Source organism: Eretmochelys imbricata, chromosome 2, assembly GCF_965152235.1.
Source record: "Eretmochelys imbricata isolate rEreImb1 chromosome 2, rEreImb1.hap1, whole genome shotgun sequence".
Taxonomy (NCBI): Eukaryota; Metazoa; Chordata; order Testudines; family Cheloniidae; genus Eretmochelys; species Eretmochelys imbricata.
The window spans coordinates 70910540-70930011 of record NC_135573.1 but is presented as its reverse complement, the minus strand read 5'-3'; the positions used below and the strand labels follow the sequence as shown (position 1 = coordinate 70930011).

Below are 19472 nucleotides of genomic sequence, written 5' to 3'. Positions count from 1 at the left end.
TAAACACTGCAAATCTCAGCAAAAAATTGCACTGAAATGGTAGGTGGCTCCTAACTGTTACAAACTTTATGATGGCTTTTATGTTTAAATACCATTTAGCAGCTGTTAAAGGTCAGCACATATCCTTTCCTTTGCTAGTGTAGAGTCTGAAACTGCCAAGAAAAGAATGCATGGTGCATTAAATAATGTTTAAATGTAGTAATTATTTTCTTGATTTCTTTTCCCTGGGTAATGAAAGGGATCACTTAAGTATTTCCATTTTTCTTCTTACTTCCATCTGACAATGTAAAACACTAATTAAATTATTTGTACCATAAATTTACTTACAAGGATGACACATTTTGTACACAAAGCAAGCAAAACACCTGACACATTGTACAGTGCCAGGTGCTGCTAAAAATGTGCAACACAGATTGTTATCTGAAGGCTCAAAACCCCCCCTCCCCAAAACTTGCAGCGATGTTTCATTATCAATTTTATTTCCTACCATACACCAAATGTACAGCACAGAACACAGTTTTGTTGCTTTGATGTAAGAAATATTAATTGTATGAAGAAACAGTATACAAACTACTCCAAATTAAAAAAAAAATGCATACATCATTGCTTTTTACAAAAGGTCTAATTTACAGTATAGCTCATCAATGCAGTTTAACACAAAAAAGAAAAAAAGATCAGTGCACATTACAAAACACATCAAGTACAAAGGAAGCAAATAAATACGAACATACTTCACAAAACATCCTGAGCAAACAATCCAAACACAGACAAATTAACCTGAAGCCATTGTAAATCATAGTAATAAATATATAGGTTGGCAAGAGATTTTTTTTAAAATGTAAATTAAATAAAATATATAACAAATTTGTTAAAATATGTAGTTAATTACATTTTAGTCTTTGTAATGAGTGAACTCATTTTGTATGCATTTAACAAGTATAGCAAATGTCTGCTTTTTTTTTTTTTTTTTTTTAGCAAGTACAATAACTTTAATAGCAAATTTTTGTTTGGTGTCCTCCTATTTATATTAGACAGCACATACGGTAGCTTTTGAAAAATTGATTTAAAAATAAACACAGCTCCTAAGAACATACATCATCTTCTGTCTAAACTAAGATTAGAGGGTTAAACCAACCCTCAAATGAAAAGCAAGCCCCACCTAATGCAAAACAGTGATCACAGTGCATGAATTGAATCACCTTTGAATATTACTTTTTGTGCAGGAACAGTAATAATATATGTGTATATGTCAAGCCTGTGAGTGCCACCATATTCATTCTAAATATAAATGAGGCTAATAAAAATAAACACTTTCATTGTAGCACAGAAAAATTAAACACACGCTAGATCCATGTATACATTTACACTGAGGCACATATGCACATGAGGTGTGTGTGCATACAAAAAAGGCAGTTTAGCTGGTTGTTTATACCTTTTTTTAAAAAAAATAAATATAAAAAAAACTTTTGAAACAGTGCTTAATTACTTACAATCCCTGAAATAGACATTGCCTCTGTTAGAGCAACTACTAAACTCTGATTGATTCAGAAATTCAAACCCCAGGCTAACTGAATACAGATGCACAGCCAAGTACCGTTGTACGCGTGTGCGTCTCTGGGTGTCCATATGCACTGTAGCACTTGGCGCCCTACCAAAAGACTGGTAACCAATTCGATACCAACATTGTCTTTGTGTATAAGGAGGGGTTAAAATCAACCAGTGCATTGCTACAGTTCAGGTTAAGAGAAAACCAATTACAGTGAGACTGGAGCATTATTTTTCTCCAGGTTGCCGCCTTCTAAGCTTCTCTCAGTTCCAACTAGTATGATAAATGCCATTTCAGGGGAGATTTGTTGGACTAACTGGTATGTACAAAATGTTCAGTTTGGATGCTTTTGTAGTTTGCAAATACAAATGCATAATCATATTGGTCACTTGTCTAATGTAACAACATATTGTACTAAAAAAGTACCAGTCGTATCAAATCATCTCTCTTGTTTAGGGATGATTAGTTTTTCTCTCTGAACTAACTTGGAAAAAAACCTGCATCGTTAAAATAATTCTGAAGTTCTTTTGAAACATTTTAAATAATTGTTTGCGTAGGCTAAAACACACAGCCAAGTCAAATGCTTTGCTGATTGCTATATTTCATTATTGCTAACAAATTCTTCAACACGCCGTGTTCCAGCAAACTGTGCTTTTTAGAGCGCGCAGGATCCCCGCTAGTGGGAGCCATTTATCTTTTCATTCCTTGCTTCTTCACATCTTATGTTACTGCAAACCCACTTCTGATACAAAGCCGTTATAAAAAAGCAGGATGTGATGAAAATAAAACTAGAACAACAGTTCAGTCATTTGTTACTTTCATAGTATTTTTTTTTCTTCCTGTACAAACCCAGCAAGGTATTTAATTTACAGTATAACTTTCAGTCTATTTAAAATCCCATTGGAAAATAAATTAATAAACACATTTGTAAAAATATGGCAGGCCGCAAAAAGATAAAAAAACACAACTCTTTGATTAGAAATAAATAAAAATATAAAAAATAGTTGCACACACTTTTTACATTCACTTTACAAAAACTGAGTGCAAAAGAAGGAAAAAAAGGAATTGTACTGAAATAAATACAATATATTAATTGAGTGCATTGCTGTTAATACAAATAGTCTGTTGTGTTTTCCTTCCTTTTTATGTCAGCTGGGAAAATTAGTGCAATGTTGCAATTGTAAATGCAGCACGGCAACCTACACGCCTTAGCAGTACATGAACTCCTAACAGATCCATCTGGAGTTTACTGCTGTTAAGTAATTTCTGTTGCCCATCAGCCTTCACATCCTACACATGGATGCCCTTCACTGCCTGTTTGATACTTTCCAGCAGAGCTTTGCATTCCGGGGAATAGTCCCGTTCCAGATTGCTGTACATGTCTGTGAGTGTATTTACATATGCTTCAAAGTTCTGCTCACTGATTGGCCCCTAAATGAAAACAAAACATATTATGCCAATTTCAGGAGCCAAAATTAAGGCCTCCCCCCCCAAAAAAAAAAAAAAAAAAAGAATGTTAACAGACAACATGCAAAGTGACAATTTTTTGGTCCTGTCTGAAAGCGACTGGGGAGAGCTGAGGTCAGATGCATGGCACACATCCAAATTACTGATGGGCTTGTTGAAGGTGAAGGGAGTTTAATGTGTTGTGGGAACCACATGCTCACCCTGTAAGAAGAGAGTGTGAGGCATTTGTCCTGCTCTTTAATTCTGGCCACATTCTGTGTGCCTTACTCAAGCATGTAACGGAGGGGAGGGATAGCTCAGTGGTTTGAGCATTGGCCTGCTAAACCCAGGGTTGTGAGTTCAATCCTTGAGGGGTCCATTTGGGATCTGGGGCACAAATTGGGGATTGGTCCTGCTTTGAACAGGGGGGTTGGACTAGATGACCTCCTGAGGTCCCTTCCAACCCTGATAGTCTCTGATTCTATGTACTGACTTGGAGTACAGTGGGATTGTGTGTTAATAAGGTAAGGAGGATTTGGATCTTAATGGGCATACCTTGTTCTTAGCTCCAGAGGCAGTTACAGAACAAAGTACCATGGTGGGTGGGGATGGAATGGGGTAAAACCTTATGAGCAAAATGTATAATCTGGGTTTTAAGAACAAAACGGGGAGTGTCTGGGTGTGCAGAGCGCGAAGAAAGACAGGTAGAAAGAGAATGCACACACATACTGAGACAAATCCTTAATGCCCTGGTTCAGCAAGTACTTAACCAGGTGCCTGACTTGAACCAAGTGAGTGGGTTCCACTGACTTCAGTAGGAGTGTTAAGCACTTCTTGAATCAGGCCCTCAAACCAAACTTTTATTATCTTCAGTGAAGGGAGTTGGCCAATTCCCAGCCAAATTACAGAGCAGAATCAATAAACTCCTCACATGTTTGCAACATTATGACTGTACAGTAAAATTAATATAGGACTTGATGAGTGCTATCAGAGATCCAACTGAATAAGACTCTAGACCCTCATCTTAACTGTAGCAGGAGCTGAGAGGGCTCATCACCTCACAGGAGACACTCATTGCTTCACAGGACCAAGAAGAAGGCCTAGTCTATCCTAGACTATGTTGTCATTCTTTTCTGGCACTGGTGCAGTTGTATTGGTGCTAAGAGCTAATTTAGTTTGAATTCAGACATATACAACACTGCATTGTGAAAATCTACTGAGAGAAGATTATCATGGTATAGTGCTGTCCATGCTGTTGGCTGGTTCCATGTCATGAGGAGTGAAGATGTCTGAGCCCTGTCTAGAATAGGAGTTATACCACTGCTTTTGTCATAGTGAAAAAATGGATACAAAAATTTCTAGTGTAGATCAAAACCCACAACCAGATTCTTGGATCTGGCTGCGCTGCACTTGGTGATGGATGTGGTGGGGGGGATGGGAAAGGTGGCTTTCTGCTTCCCTGATCCTCAACCTGACCAAGACTGAACCAGCATCTGGCATAGCTTAGAGCAACCTATAGGTTGATGTAAACGAGGGAAGCCCCCTAGGGATCCTCCTATGAGTCTGGGATTCCTTAAATGCAGTGAAAAGGGATCTCAAGGAACACTCTTTATGTCTGGGGTCCAGAGCACAGAGCCACCAAAGGATTCTCCCCTACATTAGGGAAAATTCAGAATGTGACAATCAAACTCATTGCACATAAGATACTGGAAGGACATCAGAATATCAACTACAGTTACTTCCAGCCTGAGCTACCCAGAAATGCAAGGTTCCATCCTTAAGGGTACCCATATCCCATTACAAATCCCAGAGACATGCAGTGTAGTTTGATTTTAAATAAACTAATGTTTTACACGGGATGGGATTCTACTCCTGGAGGGTAAAGCATGGGCAGTATGTGAATATGGCTCCTCCCACTTGGCCTTTGGCATGGTTCTGTTTTGAATGAGAATACACACCAGCCACCCTGAATCTTGTATAGAGGGGCCTTAGGAAAGTGATGCAAAGATTTATTCTTGTAGGGATGAAGATTGCCTCATGTTACTGGAGTGCCTCGAAGTCCAGGACACTTTCCCACACTTGAGGACTTAGCTTAACCCTGGATGGGACAGGGACATTCCTTCAGGTTGGGATTAGCACAAAATACTTGCCTTGCATCAAATATTTGCTTTGCGTCCTCTTACACCAGGGCAGAGTTTGGGCTCCACTACCTCTCAATTAGGGTTACCATATTTGAACATTCAAAAAAGAGGACACTTCGGGGGGGGGGCATATTTGCTCATGCCTCCCCAGCCCTGTCCCAATTCCACCCCTTCCCCACCCCTACCCCACCCCCATTCCAACCCCATCCCCAAACTCCCCACCCCAACTCTGCCCCCTCTCTGACCCACTGGACCCCTTCCCCAAATCCCCGTCCCGGCCCCAACTTCTCCCCTGAGCGCGCTGCGTTCCCCCTTCTCCCCCCTCCCTCCCAGCTGCGTGAAACAACTGTTTTGTGGCGCAAGCGCTGAGAGCTAGGGGGAAAAAGCGGGCACTCTCTTGAGTGATCAATATTCACTTTCTTTCTCGAATGATCAACATTCACTCTCTTTCTTGACAGGTTTCAGAGTAGCAGCCATGTTAGTCTGTATCCGCAAAAAGAAAAGGAGGACTTGTGGCACCTTAGTTAGTCTCTAAGGTGCCACAAGTCCTCCTTTTCTCTTTCTTCAATGCTCAACCCTTCTTTGGAGAAAAATAATCATGGCAAAATCCTGGATGTTTTTAGATATTTAAAAATTCCTCCCAGATGGCAATTTAAGAACCAAAAAGCTGGACATGTCTGGGAAAATATGGATGTATGCTAACCCTATCTCAATATTTAAAACAATGGAGCTAGTAATATTCCAAACTTTATGCATTTACTGCATCATGCTCATGTAGAGGAGAGTAATGAAGTGTGGGGAAATTGATTCAACCCTGGAAGGGAGTCCCATGTGAGAGGGAATGGATCCCACATCAGTGATGCACTAAGTAGACCACTCTGGCCAGCCAAACGTGGAGACAAATGCTCTCAAAGAAGCAGCAATGGTTTTAGCTGCAGACTTACCATGTGTGGAAGCTGAATGTCGGCAAGGCTGGTGATGAGGGCTTGGCTTAGGCCAGCTAATTCCTTCAGCAGGCTCTCGTTGTTTTGCTCTATAAGTTTGTTCTCTTCTTCTATTGTTTTCAGATTGCTCTCCATAGATGTGATCTAAAATCACACACACAACAAGACCCTTGGCAGCGTCATGACTGGAGTTGGAACCCAAAATGAAAGGTTTCTCTTGGAAGAGGGAGCACAAGACTGTGAAAGCTGCCAATTGAGATCTGAACCTCAGTTACGTTTTTAGAAGAGTTGCGCATAACACAGCCACGAGATACTCATAATAGGGGATAAGTCACATTAATTCTGAACCAGTGAACTCTGCTGCTGTTTCACAAGGAAAACTTATTTAAATGAAGCTGTAGACAGTGGCCCTGCTGAGTGAGGAGTGTATTGTGTGGGGAAGATGAGTTCAGAAATGGATTAGAGACCCCAGGCCTCAAGCTGCTGGGGAGGTGGAAGGGTCAGTGTGTAGTTGGGAATGGGGAGTGTGGCCTCAGGGCTGCGGGAAGGAAGAAGAAAGCTGATGTTTACATTGCTCTTCTGTTCTCACAGCATCCCTGCTGATTGACTATAATAGCAGCAACACTGGTATTAGCTCTTGGGCTACTTTCCTGCCCTCCCCCTTGGAGGAGGTTAGAGTTCTGAACTGATTGGGATTGGAAATAGGGCAGAGAGTGGAGACAATAAGAAATGAAACATACCGGGGAGGAAATTGAGAAGTTGTGTATGGAAAAAAATATGATTGTGCAGTCGGTCTCTGGACAGACAGAAGAAAATATAATTTTTTAAGAACCAACACTGAAAAGCACCTGAGGTTAGCAAAATGGCATCCTTTTCTGGAGAATAACTAACAAGAATGAGAGAGCTTGGCATGTACACATCGTGAAAGTTCACATGCAAAAACCTGTGCTGAAAAACTGAAGCTAGAGATGCTGGGTCCTGACTCTCCACAGCCTAACCTCTTGTTTAGTAATTTATATCTGTGCAAAGTGGGTGAAAGTGCTACCATCGGTGAGACTGCAGAATTCTGAATTGGTACCATTACCACAACTGCAAATGACCGCCTAAGGAATAGAGCCATGAAGAATCAGGCCCATTTGTATCTAACTGCACACAGATTTCATAAGAGGGTTTCATGAACTCTGCACACTGTATTCATTTTTGCTGCTGGAATCTCCGTCTGATAGTGACCAGATTAACTCCTTGAGTTGTGGCGGCATAAATAAAGAAAGCAGCAACACAAATCACCACGATCCCTGCTCTTGAGCTTCTTGATACAATCACAATTGTTGGCCAGGCCAATTTAAGAAGTGACAGGGCAAAGACAAGCAGGGGATGTGCGGATTCAGCAAGTCTCTAGTTCAGGCTATAATGCAGGTGATTCACCAGTACTAAATACCACACAATCGTCATTTGAGGCCACTATAAACTATATTGAACTTGTTTGGGATGAAGTTGGATTCAATCTTATTTTTTAGATCTGTTACTCTTCAGGAAGTTCAACATAGAATCTTAATGCTCCTAACATTCTGAGGCAAATTTCTGTTCTCACTTTCACCTAGTTCAGCAGGTGAAATAGGAGTGAGTATATACGTCACCCTGTGTATTTACATACTCAGCTCAACCTGAACTGTGGACCTGCAACCAGCACCTTCACCATAAACTCACTCCTATACAGAAATAAAAAAATGAAAAAGATCAAGAGAACTGTGCCTTTGCAATAGTTCCTACTCTACCTAATGTACTGCACAAGCTAGCAAATGCAGCTGTTGTCTACTAGCTACTGTACAGAGGCAAAATTCAGACTATTTAAATAAAAATATTCATTAGCTGAACATTGTGAACAGAACTAGGGAAAACTGTAAATAATAATAAGGATTACTTTCAGTAGTAGTTAGAGTGTGTTAATAAGAAGTCACAGTCTTGTGACCTAATGGCTTCATTATATTATTATGAAGCCTCTCTATGTTGGTTCTTAAAATGCCCACAGGATATCATATGCAGGCGTGTGGTTAACAGAAGAAAGTGCACATTTTATACCGTAAATATGATTTCCTTGTTTGCTAAGATTAGTTCCCAAAATGCTTCGTTCCTTTTATTCACCCTGCAAGTCTTTTATACTAATACACACCTGTTCACTGTTAAATGGAAAAAGCTTGTCAAAATTTGTTTAAGCCATAATGCAATGGCATGTATGTAGATGAGAAAAAGGATACATAAGCTTAAAAATAACATTATATATGTACATTAGAACTGGTTGAATTGTTGCTTTGTTGTTATACCTGGGTTTGAAGTTTCATCATGTCAGCTTCAATTTTAAGATTGGATTCATTCAATTCTTTTATTTCCTCATCCAAGTGTCTGATTTCCTCATCACTCTCAATACCTGCAAAAAGGTGAATGGACCAAAGACAGGTTTAAATGTGAACATGTGAAAAGAAGTAATATTCTGTGGGTACCTGTGCACTGAACTGTGTAGCATAAAAAAACAGGCTTTCAGATTAAACTGGGGATCTTTAAATGGGTTTTTACTGTTTGTCAAAACTGCATCCTGTGTTGAAGCGTCCTTGAAAGCAGGAAGAGAGATCAAGGGTCAAAGGGTAATTTGAGTTTCATTGAGCCAGTGTATTTCCCTGTCAGAGTAGGTCCCCTCACTGTTCAGTAAAACAATCAACCAAAGCAGGGAGAGAGATGTGAGAGGGAAAGGAGATCTGTGGGCATTGAGAGAGGAAAATCCAAAACACAATCTTTAAAAACAATAATACAGGGTATGTTGTGGTTTTGGTGGAGAATTTTAGATGTAGCAGAAAAATAAGAGCAGTTCCTCTCCCCCTCCCCCTCCAGGGGGTCCGATCCTCATAACTCCATTGTCTTCAATAGAGCTATGACAATTGACACCAGCTGAAGATCGGCCCTGGTACTGCAAGGAGCTCTATATGGGCTGACCGATACAGAAGGATCCGGGCTTTAGTTTGCTGTGATACATAGTGTGGTTTAAAATACTGTGAGAGGGAAATTGTAGAGAGGCCAAAAGAGGCAAAAAGCAACATGGAGAAAAAGCAGCACTCTCTATTTACACCTACCAGCTGAAAATGAACAACTCACCAAAGGCTCAACACAAGCCTGATCCTAGATGTACTGAGCAGCCCCCTGAACCCCGTGATGAACGTTTTCCCCTCACTCTGGGTCTAATTCTGCTTGCAGATTAATTATTTTTATTGCTGTAGCATCTACAGGCCCCTAAGCTCAGCACCCCATTGTGCTGGGCATATTACAAGCATGCAGTAAGAGACAGATCCTGTCCTGAAGACCTTACAGTCTAAATAGACAATATGGACAAAGGGTGGGGCAAGAGAGAAGATTATGCAGCAGGGTAAAGAATACCACCAAAGTCTCCTGAATCCTGTCACTGGGCCCTACCCACTGGAAACAGAATCAAGTTCCCTATAACTATTTGACAGATGTTCCCTTCTATTTAATGTGGGGAGAATTGTCAAAGTATTGCATGGAGACTGAGCAATATAATATGAAATTAATGGAAACGAGGTAGCTAAACTCTGCTTTTAACATGTATCCCTCTGTGGGTTTGTTTGAAAATCTTTATTTAACTGAGGTAACTCCTGCTAGTTTATGAATAACACAGAAAAAAACAAACCCCAAACCTGAATCAGACTTAGTTGTGTACCTCACATGTTATGGTCCATGGATGTAAATGATGTGTGAATGATGTGTATCTTCCGTGAAGAAATTTTGTTATTGTTTTTAAAGAATGAGAACTTAAATACATTTATACCCATTTTCAGTCCCCTTTACATGGTGTAAAGAGGCAACATGTAAATGAGAATCGGGTCCCTAGCAGCTGTATAAATGTAATCATCATTTGCATGTCTCCTTACCCCCACTTGCTTTAAGCTTGATAGTCATTAGTTCTTCTGAGATTTTGCCCTTTTTTATGGCTTGTGCATTCAGAGGACACCCTGACAAGCTAGAAAAGATAGAAAAAATGCTGTGACCCATGTGAAAATGGAAGCAATCCTTTCATAGTAATATTACAGTGCTCATGCTCAGACCTCTATTCCTAAGGTCATGTCAGCAGCTCCATTATAACCTTGTTACAGGGAATAAAATAATTCACAAAGCTATTTTAGCTGTAAAAAAAAAAAATTCTGACTTGAAAATTGGCACCGAAGTCTCAGCCTCGAAGCAAACTATTTTTACAGTCATTTCAAACAAATGAAAATAGCAGCGGGAAGTATTCTAAGGTTATGTGAATGTGATATTTACAGAAATCTTGAGGTCATATTGGCCCATCAATTTTTAAGCAAAACTTTCCACTGTGTTTATTGAGGAATTACACTTCAGAAAAAAGGGGGCAGTAGCATGCCTTTAAATGCTGAGTATACCAATTAAAAAAAAATAATCTGATGTACAGATTTTCACTGTGCCTAACTATTGTATCATTTTGATGATGCATAATAATGATCAATATGATGATACCTCTGGATTCATACTATAGGTTTTTTAAGAGATTCTATTATATATAGTCACTTTGCTTTTTGATGACTGTCAGAGTTATCTGCTATTTCAAATCTTACAATTGGTAATTATCTGAAGCCATTTGTAGAGAGCACTCAAGGGCTAAGGTTGACTGCACGGTCTTTAGAAGTAAACAACAAGAAATACCCCTATGCTCAAGAAATGGCAGAGGGATTCATATTCTGATGTAGTCAAGCTGGGAGTGAAGGGAAATTCTGCACTAGTGGGACAAAGTATTGTTTTTGCTTAGCTTGTGAAAAATAAGGGTTCTAATGAAAGTGGTGTTTCCACACACGGAGCAGTGAGGGCTTCTAAGATTTGAAGTATAGTCTACTATTTCTTTATCTTGAGCAGACTACTGGCCAGAAGGATGTCCCAATGCTAGCAGACCACCAGAAACTTGTTTGGTCTTCTCTACACTGGGAAAATGCATCATCTTACAAATCATGTTAACTAGTGAAGTTCTTAAGATTTTTTTCTCCTTCTAATGTCTTCAGGGCTGCATCTAGAAAGCACAGGTCTCATGTAAACGTTCTCCTGCATGGGGATGGCTAGCAAGAATTTAGCAATTTGTGTAATAACAAAATTAATGCAATTGTTGCTTCTGCAAAACCTTGTGGTGAAATTTCAATAACATTTTGGATTACCTGCCAAAGATACACAATCAATACTAGTAATTTCATATAAGTCTAGCTACCTTCTTCTTGTACCAAAAGCCTGTAATCAGTCTCAGGAAATCTAGAAAGATCTGTGAAAGTCATTGTCTTGTGGCCAATGTTAAAAATAGTTGTAACCTCATGCAAACTCTCAAGTTATTCAGCTTCCTATCACCTCAACTGCTATATAAACTCTTTATAAGAATTCAACATAATTTAATTAGATTACAGCTCTATTTTTTTAAAAGCAACACTACAGTGGATTGTCAAGAAAAAACAACAAACAAGAGAGAAAACACAAAATTATACCTTCTGTGGGTGACAAAAACATTATTAACATGACCCAGCCCGTTGCAGCCTGGCAAAGGACAGTGTGGCAGCTCTTGTTTGTTCAGTTTCCAGGATAATGAAGACCCATGGAGAGGACTCTCCTTCTGTCTCTTGGCAGCCAAAGGACAACCAGAAGCAGTGCGATGAGAAGTGTATTTACCTGATATGTGACCTTGGCCATCACAGCCTATCACTGGACATCTACAGAAACACAGCAAAAGAATCCTTATATTTACTCAAGAGAACAGAAGACAATAGTCTAACAACAGCCATCTAAGAAAAAGAGTCTAAGTGGCTACTATGCTGTCTGTGCTACTGTACTAGGGCTTGATCCCAAGGAGCACCTGAAGGTCCCACTGATGTCAGTGGGAATGATGGGTGTTTGGCAAATCTCAGGATTAGGCATTTCTAATACAGCTGTATGCCTTAACCACTTCGGCACTGACATCATACAAAACTATGTCAAAGAGAAAAATAATTATCATCAGAGGGGAGAAAAAAATCACATTTTAACGGGTTTGTGAAAAGGCAACATTTTTTGTTCTCTATTCAAATTTTTGGCTAAAAACAAAAGGTGGTTTTCTGCACGTGGAAACCTGTTATTTTCCAAACATATTCCAAATACTTGGCAAAGTGAACCCTGGTAGTTTTGCAGAGCTCTGTCAGTATTAATGAGAACATGCCTAGGGCCTTTCATATGACATACCAGACATCCGAAAGACAATCACTAACTGAAATACTAAATACTAAGACCAGCGCAGGAAATAAGTAAGTCCTTTGTTGTAAATGAACTGGTCCTACATACCTTGGCAGCTGCTCGTTCATTTATTTATTTTCACAGAACACATTCTCAAGTTAGGAATAAAGTGGACTTGAGTAGAGTTATAGAATCATAGAATATCAGGGTTGGAAGGGACCTCAGGAGATCATCTAAGTCCAACCCCCTGCTCAGAGCCGGACCAATCCCCAACGAAATCATCCCAGACAGGGCTTTGTCAAGCCTGACCTTAAAAGCCTCTAAGGAAGGCGATTCCACCACCTCCCTAGATAACCCATTCCAGGGCTTCACCACCCCCTTTGTGAAAAAGTTTTCCTAATATCCAACCTAAACCTCCCCCACTGCAACTTGAGACCATTACTCCTTGTTCTGTCATCTGCTACCACTGAGAACAGTCTAGATCCATCCTCTTTGGAACCCCCTTTCAGGTAGTTGAAAGCAGCTATCAAATCCCCCCTCATTCTTCTCTTCCGCTAACTAAATAATCCCAGTTTCCTCAGCCTCTCCTCATAAGTCATAAGTCTCTCCTCATAAGTCATTATCAGTTTTTTGCCTTGGTTGAAATTTTACCCCTGTACAGAAAAGGGATAGCATAAGGCCTATGTACCACTTCTACCCCAGTAATCCATATTTTCAGGGACTTAACATGTAACTTGTGGTAGTTCTTTGCACAGCGATGGATTTCACCCTTTGTGTTTCCAGGTGTGATACATGAGATTTTGGTGAATGTTTCCAAGAATTTGTTAATTGGATCTAGGGTTCAGTTTCACCACTGCTACAGTTTATTGAAGCAAACATAGCAAGATTTTGCCATAATCTAAAATTTTGAATTTTAGACTGAATTTTCCTAAATTTTGCCACACTTTGTGTCAGATAGGACCAGAATGAAATGTTCCACCAGTTTCACTAGCTGTGGAAATATCCTTTATCTTAGCTTTAACAGTAGGATACACCCGCATACGTCTAAGAATAACTTGCACATTTCTTGGATGTACCAAGCACAATCTTGTTCTCCCTTTTGGCTGATAAACTCCTGCTGCTGCACTTACTTAAGTTCAGGGTCTTCTTTTTCTTCCTTGGTAGGAGTAACTTTGACGCCACCTTTCCTGGCACGAGGGCAACCAGACAAGCTAAAAGAAGTACACAAGAGAAAAACAATTTTGTTCTGCTGACGCTTTACATAATTTCCCACGGCTTCACTCCCAAACAACGGAATGATTCTTACCTTCTGTGTGAAGCATAATTTCCAGTCACATGACCAGAGCCATCACAACCAGGTGTAGGACACCTAATAGAATGTACAGAGCAAAAGAGATGACTTTAAAAAGGAACAGACAAATTTGTCTTCAGCGGAAGAAACAGCAGTTGAGCTTTTGCTGAACAAACACAACTAGCTCTTGCTGATATTTTTTTCTAGTAGGCAAACAGCTTTCATGTTTCCGTCTATATATTTTTTTAATAGGAAACTTGAAATATATTGTACACCGTAGCACTGCAGATTTGCTAGGTAGAGGGTAATGTTTTCATAGCAAAGTATTTATTTTCTTAGGAAGGAGCAACTGCGGAAAAACAAACATGTAGCCTTTTATTTGTTGACTTCTCTGTGAAATAACTGTTATGTAGTTATTTGATGTCAGCCTTACAATGACCAGCACATTTTCAATATAATCTCCATTTTATAGAAGGGGAAATTTGAGGCTGAGAAGTTATGTCACTAAAGGTCACAGAGAAAATCAACATCATAGCCAGGAGAAGAACTCAGGAGTTTCTGTTTTTTAGCTCTGTACAACGAAAGGAGACCACATCTATTTTACATAGGATATGACTGGGTATTTTATTTGGCAAGTGGGTCTTGATTCCATTTTAGAGTTCACGGGCTTTTTTGTGTGCAGCAAACAGAAGCCTATGTTTTTTTTCCAGAGTATCAGAATTACAGAAATTCTGTGCCAAGTAACCTTGTACTGATCCACTATGGAAATTCACATTGTTCAATAACCCTGTACACATCTCAACGTCTTACCTGTGGTGGAAGCATTGTGGTTGGGTGATCTAAGTACAGGCATACTGCGCTACTGTATTAAACACCTAAATATACAGTTGTAAATTCTCTTTTAAAGATACAGTTGCACCTTTCAGAAGTGTATTATTCTATTTTTTTACTGCATCAATATTTAAACCACAATAGTTGGGGGATCAAGTGGGTTTAAAAAAATGATAAAGAACTAACTTATATTGATAGGTTTCAGAGTAGCAGCCGTGTTAGTCTGTATCCGCAAAAAGAAAAGAAGTACTTGTGGCACCTTAGAGACTAACCAATTTATTTGAGCATAAGCTTTCATGAGCTGCAGTGAGCTGTAGCTCACAAAAGCTTATGCTCAAATAAATTTGTTAGTCTGTAAGGTGCCACAAGTACTCCTTTTTAACTTATATTGGTAATTAACCACAGGAACAACTGACCGAGGGACGTAGTGGATTTTCCAGCGCTTGAACTTTATAAAATAAGACTGCCAGTTTTTCTAAAAGGTATGCTACAGCTCAAACAGAAATTATAGGCTTGATGCAGAAATTACTCAGTGAAAGTCCGTGGCTGTGTTATGTGGGAAGTCAAGCTACATGATCATAATGGTTCCTTCCGGCCTTAAAATTTGTGAACCTTTATCATCTCAGGCACCAGGTAAGGTATTCTGTACTAGTCCTTTTCTGCAGTACTCTATGTATCAATAAGCCTCTAATTTTAAATGTCTTCAATCTGACTAAAGTGACCACTTTTAAAATCTGTCCTTCATCGCAAACTGTAGATTTGCTGAAAATCAGAAAAGGTATCTTGCTGGCTTAGTGAGTCAAATAGAAGGCAAAAGTTTAACTTGATTCTTGTGAATTAAATGTAAACATTATTGTTAAAATATATGCATCTGTTCTTTTTGATGCCATATATATCTGTATAACTATGTGAAATAAAACTAGGAGGATGGTCACTGGGGGCTTGATTCTATAAATACTTGTTCATCTAAGGATCTATCTACATTGCAATCAGCATTTGCAATGTAGACACACCATGAGGTTTTTTACTCATGTAGTCCCTGTGAACTAAAAGGAAATACTGATGTGAGTATAGCTACACAGTTGCGGAAGTGTTTTCAGGATCTGCATTTAGGGTTTATTTTCTCCTTCCTTCTTCCTGTTTTTTTTTTTTTAGACAACCCTGTAGAAAAATAGACCTTTTTTAAAATGGAGTTTTATTTAAAATTGGATAGAGCCATATTAGTTTTTGGTCAAACCTGAAGTTGGATGATCTATGTGTAGCAAATAATTTTACTGGACCCTGTTTCTCTTTTCAAATGGTCTGGGAACAAATTTTGAGTTTTACTATTTTGCTGGTTATTTGAAATTCGATGCTGAACACTTCATGCAACCTATTTCTGCTTCTGGGCTGTTCGTGAATTTTGACTGTATCTTCCATGACTCACACGTTATTCACAGTATGTGGCTGGTAACTCAGGTCACATGTTGTTGCTTCTCTTTCCTTATTACGCAACTGAAACTTTATAAGCTTTAGTTAAACAGTATCTATGTGTGTATACAAATATCACTGTTCACATGCGGCTATGTGGGTTTGCATGCAGAACAGCCATTTTATTTCGTTTGTGTGAACTCAGGTCTGAGTTCATGGAAAGCAAGTAAAAGCGCTGAATCAGTGACTGGTTTAGAAATTGGCACCATTTTCACAAATCTTTGTTCTGTCACTCTTTCCACAGCTTTGTACAAACCAAACTAAAACCAAATGTTGTGGAGGTGAGTTCAGCAGACCCCAAAGCTGAAATGTCAGCACCTCAGTAATGTCTATGCTCTGAGAACAGCTTTCACCTCTTGCCCACATAGCTGGCCTTTCCCTGCAGCCTTTACTCTGTCCCTAGAGAGCAGGCTTTCCTTGGCTAGAGTCAAACAACGTATTTTTTACAATGCAGGACAGCACCTGAATGTCATCACTGGAAGCGTCATTGTTTTATTTTGGGAAGCTGACAAACTTTGTAGCTAAATCCTCAACTAAAACCTGGATTTGGCCACCTGTACTTGAAATGCCAGTAAGGCAGTGTAAACGTACCATCATCAGAACTTACTTTCCTCTATTTGGACTGAGGACGACTCTAAATATCGGCAGGGTGTACAGGCCCACAAACCCCCCACTACGTTCTATGGCAGGACCCCATTTACTGATGCAAAGAGAAAAGAGGGCTGGCAAACCTGACAAGAGCTACATCTACACTACAAGCAGGGGAATCACACCCCTAGCTTGCAGTGTAGCTGTAGCTAAAAAGCACCAACCATCCTTTTACTTCACTCCCATCTGTTGACAAAAGCGTCCATTAACTAGGTGATTGGCTGCCAATCCCTTTTCTGACTCCCATGGCCAGCTGTGCAGATTACTGAGGTCTGCTTAAGGCCCTGTACATCTGCCTATCTACTGGGGCCTGCAAAACCCTTTTTTGTCATTTCATGGTGAGAAATATGCAACACTGATTCATATGATTTGACGGCTGCCTCAGTGTCATTAAGCTGAGGGTATCTATCTAGTGCTGGAGGATGAAGACAGAAGATTTGCAGGCTTGGCTTGTTTTGGTTTTCAAATGTCTGAATACTTATTTTAACCTCTTTGATCTAGAAATCAGACTGGGTATTTTGTGAGATCAGATTCTTTGTAAGATTTTGGTTCTTCCTGGCTCCAGCTGGTTCAGAAATACCGTCAGAGCAGCCTCTCTTTCAACGTTTGGAGTATCTGCTCTAGGTTCGGGCTAGTGTATGGATATGAAGAGGTGCAAAAACACGCAAACCAAAGAAATGAGAGTCCAACTTTTCGTAAAGGCTTTGGTTTCAATTTGTTTTCACGTTTGGGACAAGGGGTTGAACTGGCCTTTATTTTACAAAGATCAATTCTCTCCTCTATTCAATAGCTGCGTTTGTTTGGGAAACATGCCAATATGAGATGAACAGCAACCACTTTTTCCCCCCTGTTGTCATTACTTACTTAAGCTCCTGAGAGTTGGCAGCCATAAGGGATTTTAATGTCTTGTCAGCTAATGGGCACCCGGAAACACTAAGGAAAAGAGATGTGAAACATGTTTTCTTCCATACGCTAAAACAGAACTGATTTTTCTAGAAAAGCATTAATTATTATTAAGGAATAGAAATAGTCCCTCTCCCCCTCCCCCCAACACTTGCTGTTGGCAAACGAGAGCTAGACAATGCAGGGTAGTCAGTCTTTAGATAGGAGCAGGTTACTTGCTCAGCGCTAGGTTCTGTCTCATCCCAAAGCAGATATGCCTGGGGCTGCTTAGAGTACAAAGAGCTTTCTCACTCTTTTGTATTGCCAGCATAAAGAGCCGTAGTCCATATTGTTGGGGAAAGGCAAGGACTGCTTCCTCCCCACACGCAAAGGGAACAGCAGGACATGGGACCATTGTCCCAACCCAGAGAGGAAACAGGGGATACCCCACAAAAAGCATTTGCAAATTTGAGAACTTCAAAGCCACATGTACTAAAGTTTGTGAAAACCTACTTTTACATCTGTATTCATGCCAGTAGTGTTTGCACACTCATCCACTTAAAGACGCACAAACAGTACCACACGACTTATCTAACCAATCTCAGCTAAACCATACAGCTTGCATAACAGATGTCCAAAAGTGAACTGTTTGGAATCAGCTAAAAAAAACTTGTGAGATATACCACAAGAAAAAACAAAGGCTGAGTTTGCTGGGTACATTAATTTGCTGAAAATTATTTGCCCAATAGTGTTGCATATAAAAATATTAGAAGCTGACTGTACATAAAGCAGCTCTACTTCCTGTTATGAGTTTCTGTCATTTCTCACCTGCGGTGTGATGCATAGTTTCCTGTTACATGACCACTGCCATCACATCCTGGAGTTGGGCAGCTGTGTATAGAAAGTGCAGTTAGAATTAAAAGTGTTTCCAAATTATGTAAATACAGGTCACCCTTCACTGCTAAACAACCTACCACATACCAGCTTCACACCAACTACATTTGACATTATCTAAAATCATTGTTATCATCATGACAGTTCCACTCTCTATTGAGGCATGTGAATTAGAACACAGTACAGTTGTGTAAAGTTTCATAACCCATGTGAATCAAAACAATGTTATGTATCTCTGGGCTGAAACCACCATATGTTTTCCATAGATTTTGCAGTTACCACAGATCATGGTGCAGTCTGGCTAGTTTCATTACTGCCAGCTATTTTTTATGACAATTCATAGATTTTAAGGTCAGAAAGTACCATTATGAACATCTAAGTCTGACTTCCTGCATAACAATAGGCCACAGAACCTTTGCCAGCAATGCCTGCATCATGCCCATAACTTCTGGCTGAGCTAGAACATATCTTTTAGAAAGGCATTTGATCTTGATATAAAGACTTCTAGTAACATAATTAGGTGCCATTGTGACTTCCAGGACAGACATAACAGACCATTCATCCAATTACAGCCTGGAGTGAACAGGTTCAATTCCCTAGGATGCTTCTGGGCTAAATTCAGCAATAACAAAAAATGATGGTGTGTATGTAGTACACTGGCAAAATTGTGCCACGTCTCCACTAACATCCCATGGGCTTCTACCAGCTAGCTGACTTATTTGCTTAGCTCAAATTGTATAGGTTTGTGCTGCAATGTCACATCTTGAGTTCAATCCTTACTGTTGGCCCTAGTAAGGGGATAGTAAATTACAAGATTAGTGTAAAGCGACTGTAAGTGGCAAAGCACTAAAAAATTGCTCCAAAGGAGTAAAATAAGTCTGACTTAGGCCATGTCTACGCTACAAAATGATGTCAACCTCACTTACATTGGCATACAGCCATCTTCTTTATTAAATTGCTTGTGTCAGCAGTGCACATCCTCACCACGAATGCTTGTATCTATTGCATTGTCTGTGTGGGGCATTATGGGATGGCTCCTGGAGGCCAGTAACAGTCAACGTAAGCAACACAGTGTCTACACTGACACTGCATCAACCTAATTACATCGACCGTGACTCTAT

At 39.8% G+C, this 19472-nt stretch overlaps 1 protein-coding gene across 4 annotated transcripts in view; it reads right to left on the bottom strand.

Moving 5' to 3' along the window:
• Positions 1-2836: 2836 nt before the first annotated feature.
• ST18 (ST18 C2H2C-type zinc finger transcription factor) overlaps positions 2837-19472 on the bottom strand; it is a 51461-nt gene continuing 34825 nt past the window's right edge. For all 4 annotated transcript variants that reach the window (XM_077809009.1, XM_077809012.1, XM_077809011.1 and 1 more), the window contains 9 exons: positions 18286-18348; positions 17440-17508; positions 13642-13704; positions 13466-13546; positions 11618-11839; positions 10013-10101; positions 8399-8502; positions 6078-6221; positions 2837-2977 (listed from right to left, as the gene is read on the bottom strand). In XM_077809009.1, coding sequence (XP_077665135.1) covers positions 2837-2977; positions 6078-6221; positions 8399-8502; positions 10013-10101; positions 11618-11839; positions 13466-13546; positions 13642-13704; positions 17440-17508; positions 18286-18348 — 976 coding nt within the window. The remainder of the gene's footprint in view (positions 2978-6077; positions 6222-8398; positions 8503-10012; positions 10102-11617; positions 11840-13465; positions 13547-13641; positions 13705-17439; positions 17509-18285; positions 18349-19472) is intronic.